The following is a 6263-nucleotide window of genomic DNA, read 5'->3' as shown; positions in this document are numbered from 1 at the left end:
GCCCGCTCCGGGTCGCAGGTGCGCGGGCACCACCTCGCCGCCGGCCTAATCCCCAGCCCTTGCCTTCTGCTCGAAGTGGATGGTGCCCTGCACCTTCCCATCGCCCTTCAACACACACACGGCCTTGGTCGTCATGACTCGGCGGGGCGCGCTCCGGTCGGGGACCCGAGGCCTAGGACAGCGAGAGTCTCCGCAGGAGACGCCGACGCAAAGACGACGGCCCCGCGGAGCTTTTATAGGCCGGTCCTCCGCGCTTCGCCCCCGGCCCGAACCAATCGCCGCCCGCGCGCTCAGCCCGCCCCCACGGAAGCCGGGGACGCGAGTGGCCCGGAGCGACTAGGGGCGGGGCCAAGGGCCGCGTGGGGTTCCTCGTTGTCCGCACCGCGGGCTCCCTCCGCCCTGCGGCTGTAAAACGTCCAGAAACCTGCAACTGTGAGAAAAAAAGAAAATCCTTTCTCTTCCTAGCGTTGTAATCTGTGGCTTGCAGTTCGAGCAACTGGGAAAATGAGGCATGCGGGGCACACTTGGAGACCTCAAATCATTTTGGGAACGTTATTAGTTATAACTGACCTTGGTTTTGTGTTGTCTCATTTGTTGTTTAGAAATTAGAGTGAAGCTCTTCCTGGGGACATTGTGGGCTTCAATGTCAAGAATGTGTCAGTCAGAAATGTTTGTCGTGACAGTGTGGCTGGTGACGCAGAAATGACCCACCAATGGAAGCAGATGGCTTCACAGCTCAGGTGATTAGCCTGAACCATCCAGATCAGTGCCAGCTATGCACCTATGCTAGCTTGTCACACAGCTCACTTTGCACGCACATTTGCTGAGCTGAAGGAGATTGTTCTGGGAAAAAGCTGGAAGATGGCCTGAAGTCTTTGAAATCTGGTGATGCCGCCGTCAATATGGTTCCTGCCAAGTCCATATGAGTAGAAAGCTTATTTGACTATCCTCCTGTGGGCCGTTTTGCTGTTCGTTACATGAGACAGTTGCTGTGGGTGTCATAAAAGCAGTGGACAAGAAGGCAGCTGGAGCTGGCAAGGTCAACAAGTCTGCCCAGAAAACTCGGCAAATTAAACGAATGTTATCCCCAATACCCGCCACCCCAGTCTTAATCACTGGTGGAAGAAGGGTGCCAGAACTGTTTGTCTCAACTGGCCATTTAAGTTTATTAGTAAAAGACTGGTTAATGATTACAATGCATGGTAAAACCTTCAGAAGAAAAGGAAAATGTTTTGTGGACCATTTGGGGTTTTTGTGGGGGTGCGTGTGTACACACATGTGTGTGCATGGCAGATTTTAAGTTATTAGTTTTTAAAATCAGTACTTTTTAATGGAAACGACTTGACCAAAAATCTGTGACAAAATTTTGAGACCTATTAAAACAAAGTCTAATGAGAAAACTTTGTCTTTGGGCCAACACTGTAACTTCCTATACTACTACTTAGGTAAGAGACTTCAAAGAGTTGCTCATGACCTATTTTGATATTACATCTGCTGAAACTTTGGAATTTGATGATTCTGGGTTCACTTTTTTCCCTAGGTGGGAACTTAGGTTGTTTTCACCTTGTCTTAAGGGGAGGGATCATCTGTTTACATCGTAAAAAGCTTTGGGGAGAGGGGTCTGTTGATGCAGTACTTCATAGGTCAGGACGGATGAGCAAAGAGTAACTTTACATGTGAATTAGTTTACAAAGGCCAAATTCTGTAATAGTAAAGTTGTGTGTTGCATATAGAATTTTGTGTAGTTACATCAGTATTAAGTAAATTTGTTGGTATGTCAAATTTTAGTTTTCCAGTTACCGGAATGTGAATTCTCACATTTACAAATGCTGAGGTAGGTGTTCGCTGAGGTAGGTGTTCACTTCGGCATACTAATACCAAGGTAGTTTATAAAGATCCTAAAATGAGGCTTAAATAGTATTGAGCACAGTCTTGCTACAGTTAATTGTATACAAATTCTAAGGGGAAAAAAATGATACTGGAATTTGAAAAAAAAAATTGGGACACATGGAGTTGGGTGATTTTGTAGTTTTTATTTTTCGTCTTGTTTTAGGGTTCTGAGGGTGTGTGGAGGCAGTACATCTCAATCCCTGGCCTCACCTTTCACCCCCTGCAATTTTCTTAGCCCTCAGCACATAGAGTTACTTATTTGGTTACCAGAATTCTGTATTCTTTTCAAATTTTTCCTGTCTGATAAGGAAGACTTTATCACACAACTGTTAAAATACTAAAATGTCAGCAGATTGACTCCTACTCATTTCTTGTTTTGTCTGACTCTTTTGCCACAACTGTCAAGGAGAAGGGTAGGCTTTTCCGTTTGCAAATCATAAGACCCTTAAAAAAATCTTTATCGTTTATTTCTAGCCAAAGCCTCCTGATTTCAATATTCCAAAAGGATACTATGAAATAAGCGAACAGCACAAACTACTTTTGTGGGTTTTTAAAAAATTATAAACATATATTTACTTGTGTGCTCAGAAATCTCTAGAAAGATGTGCAGGAAACTGTGGGTACTTTGGACAGTGCGAATCAAATTTTTAAAGAAAGAACCAATGTTCTTTCTTTAGAATTTTTTTTTTTTTACATTTGTCTGCAACACTGTGGTTTAGAATGAGAATTCTCCCCACACACCCACACCCACACACTCGCACACTTCTGTTGGAAGAATAGTTTGCTAAACCTTTGTTTGGGGGAGCATGAGAGGGAGAATCTTCATCTTCAGTTCCCACAGGGTGTACTTGCATAGCAAAGGTGGCTGCAATGTTTTTGGACGCAAGGTTAATTTAACCCGGAAGATGTATTAGACTCACCTAGAGGGCTTTTTAAGCCACAGGTTGCTGAGTTTCTGACTCAGTGGGTCTGGGTTGGGGGCCCAGAATTTGCATTCCTAACTTGTTTCCAAGTAGCACCGGTGCTGCTGGTCTAGGACCTCACTTTGAGAACCTCTGACTTGCAGGTGTTTGTCATTCCCAGGGAAATATGCAAGCTGGGCACAAGAGCTGGGGCTACTTGACTCAGAAGAGGAAAAGGAGAAAGTGTTCTGAAAAGAAAGGTGGAAACAAGGAAACTCAGACGAGGACAGACCTAAGGGACAAGAGCTCTGCCTGCTGGGCGTTTGTTCCAGTGGCTTTGTGGGATTTAAATCCTCCCCACGTCCCTGGGAACTCTTCAACACAATCCGCATTTCCCTCTCATGCTCAGTAGGGAGGATCGCATTGTGAGGATGGAAAAATCCTGAGGCCAAATTCAAGGCCAGAGTGAGACAAGGACAGAGGGTGATTCAGCCACATCTGGGCTACCCTTTTTTTAGTTCTTTCCTGCCTCCTGCCCTGCCTCCCTCTCTCTTTCTCTTTCCTTCCTTCCTTCCTTCTTTCCTTTTTCCTTTCCTTCCTTCCTTCCTTCCTTCCTTCCTTCCTTCCTTCCTTCCTTCCTTCCTCTCTTTCTTTTCTTCTCCTCTCATCTCTCTATTTTTGATTGCCTGTCTGTCTGTATTTCTGTCTTTATTTCTATCCTTGGACTCTAAGGCATCCTCTGTCAGAGATACACAATCTACATTTTTTAGCGTCCTCCAGAAAGTGTACTTATTTGCAATTTTGCATGTTGTACTCAACTAGCACTTTCCAGATAACTGAGAGATGCTAGTCTGTTGCATAAACCTGCAAATGCCAGCCAAAAGGCCTTTGCCCAAGGCCGAAGTTTCTTTGGGTTTCAGGAACTTAGAGTCAGATTTCAGTTCACATGAGAACTTGCCAACTGCGCAGCTCACTTACAAAGAGCTGCCTTGGGCCAGGCAGTTGCTTCTTTCTTAAGATATATTCAGCCTGAAGCCTAAACAGCCCTTTGTTTGAGTCTAAGGCAGGGCTGCATCGTGCAGGATTAGAGGGCCCCAGAGGTTCATTCCTAGTACTGCCCTTACATCTGGACAAGGGGTCCCTCTCCCTTTCTCACACAATTTAGAGGGCCCTGTTCTGTCCCTCCTCAAGCCACATCTCCCATGGGCGGAAGAATCTGTGGAGCCAGAAAGGTGCTCTCACCCAGAACCTTACCCTCCTTCTAGAGCAGGGTTAATAAATTATGAATGGAAAAGGAGCCACATACTAAACCCGACAAGGTGGTGGGAGGTGCGTGCCAGGTCTTACAAACTTGGAGACTAAAAGTAACCACACAGGATGGTCTAAACATAAAAATTCCTAACTAAAGTGGGTCATGAATTGTAGTCACATCCTAAGACTGGAGCTTTCTTGACAAAGGTCTATCTTTCCCATAAGCGAGCCTTTCTATTGTCTTTGTGCATCTAGGACAACACACCTTTGAAATGTCAGTGACTTTCTTTTCCAGAACCCTCAAAGGCACAACCCCTAGCACCAGAGAAAGAGACCACAGAACCCCTCATTGTTATCTGTTGCCCACATGCCATCACTATGTGCCGTAAATATTAACTGTTCTGTACCCGCCAACGTGAAAAGGTGTGTGTCTCTCCGTTTTGCTTTTTATCCAATCCTAGAGATCTCTCCGCCTTGCTTTCTTCCACCCCCTTATTTTACCACCAGTGGGTTTCATGTCACTCTTCTTAGGTCTCCTCCTTTGACTTTCATGTGAAAAATAAGCTGCAAAACTGCCGTTCTTGAGAGTATTTTCTCAATCCGTTGAGATTTTGCTTCCGTGCATGTCCTCAAAATTTGACTCAAATGAACTCTTTTAAGGCTTTTTCTACAGGCTGGACAGTCTTTCATCAAAGCTATTTATTTATTTTTTACTCTCTTCCTACCATTTTGCCCACCTCGTACCCACCACCTCTGGCAAATACCAGTTTGTTCTCTATAAATTTTTTTTTTTTACATTCCATGTATAAGTGATATCGTACATATTTGTCTTTGTCTGACTTATTTCCCTTAGCATAATGCCCTCAAAGTCCATCTATGTTGTCATAACTGACAGGATTTCCTTCTTTTTTTATGGTTGAAGAATATTCTATTATGTGTGTGTCACATTTTCTTTACCTACTTATCTATCAATATGCAACACTGACGTTGCTTCCATGTCTTGGTTATTGTAAATAATGCTACTGTGGACATAGGGATGCATATATTTATTCAAGTTAGTGTTTTTGTTTTCTTTAGATAAATACGCAGAAATGGAATTGCTGGATCATATGGTACTTTTAATTTTGTGAAAAATTAAAATTAAATTAAAATTAAATTTAAATAAGGAAATATGTGATCTCAAGCAAGATGTCTCAGCCTCAGCACTATTGACATTTTGGGCCACATAACTCTCTGTGGGGGGCTCTATCCTGTGCATTGTGTAATATTTAGTAGCATCTATGGCTTTTACCCACTAAATGCCCAAAGCACCCCCTGCCACACACACACATACACTTCCAACCTGTGACAACCGAAATGTCTATAGATTTTGCCAATTGTTCCCTAGGGGTCAAAATCCACCCCCTAGTTGAGAACTACTGTTCTAGAACATACACTGAGTACCGATAATGCTGGAATTTCCTGCCCAAGCAGGCCTGAACCTGTTCTAGGGCCTGGACAGGCAATCGTGGGTACACACCTGAGTTTGACTCTACGCCCCTCTGGCACAACATGGGGCCAGCGGTATGGAAAAGAGGAAAGACCAGGCACAGGCCACTGGCTCTCATTCTACTGCCAGCTTCCTGCACAGAACCCAGAGAAGTCCAAGAATTCCAAATCTGAACTTGCCTTCCAGGCTTTTGTGAAGCTATATATTCGTTAAGGCACGGGGATAGGTTATATTTTATTTAGCTGTGTTATCTTGATTTATCAGGGTCTTCATTTGTGCTCTCACTCCAGTCTTGTAAAGGTTAGGGCAGGACTATTCATTTTGACCTTCAGAATCCGTGATCAAATTGGAGATTCTGCTCCATAATCTAGTAACAAAGTTCATGTGTTTCAAACCGGGGTGTGACCAGCAGACTCAGAGAGGTAATTTGGAGAAGTTCACTGTTGTACCAGGCCAATCCCACTGAGTCAAGGAGTCAAGAGGATCCTAAAGCAGTTGGGTTGTCTTGAGCCCTGGAACTTGGCTGGAATCTGACAGGCAGAATGTGGCCGGGTAATCTAATCCCGAGACTGATTTTGTAGGGAATGAGGAGGAGAAGTAGGTGTCTCAGATCAGGCCCGTGCAGATGGCTGCCCAGCTTACAGCGTGTCATTCTTGCATTCCTGAGAATAAAAATTGATGTTTGGGGACCTCTGTTAAGGTGAAGAGTTGAGTGAGAAAGAAGACCAAAA

General features: G+C 44.3%; 1 protein-coding gene across 1 annotated transcript in view; it reads right to left on the bottom strand.

Moving 5' to 3' along the window:
• SOD1 (superoxide dismutase 1) overlaps nt 1–232 on the bottom strand; it is a 7461-nt gene extending 7229 nt beyond the window's left edge. Inside the window, exon 1 of the mRNA XM_006908266.3 lies at nt 64–232. Coding sequence (XP_006908328.1) covers nt 64–135 — 72 coding nt within the window. The 5' untranslated portion in view covers nt 136–232. The remainder of the gene's footprint in view (nt 1–63) is intronic.
• Nucleotides 233–6263: the final 6031 nt, after the last annotated feature.

This window comes from Pteropus alecto, unplaced genomic scaffold (assembly GCF_000325575.1).
Source record: "Pteropus alecto unplaced genomic scaffold, ASM32557v1 scaffold81, whole genome shotgun sequence".
Lineage (NCBI taxonomy): Eukaryota > Metazoa > Chordata > Mammalia > Chiroptera > Pteropodidae > Pteropus > Pteropus alecto.
The sequence above is the reverse complement of the archived record's forward strand: the minus strand, read 5'-3'. Positions and strand labels throughout refer to the sequence as shown.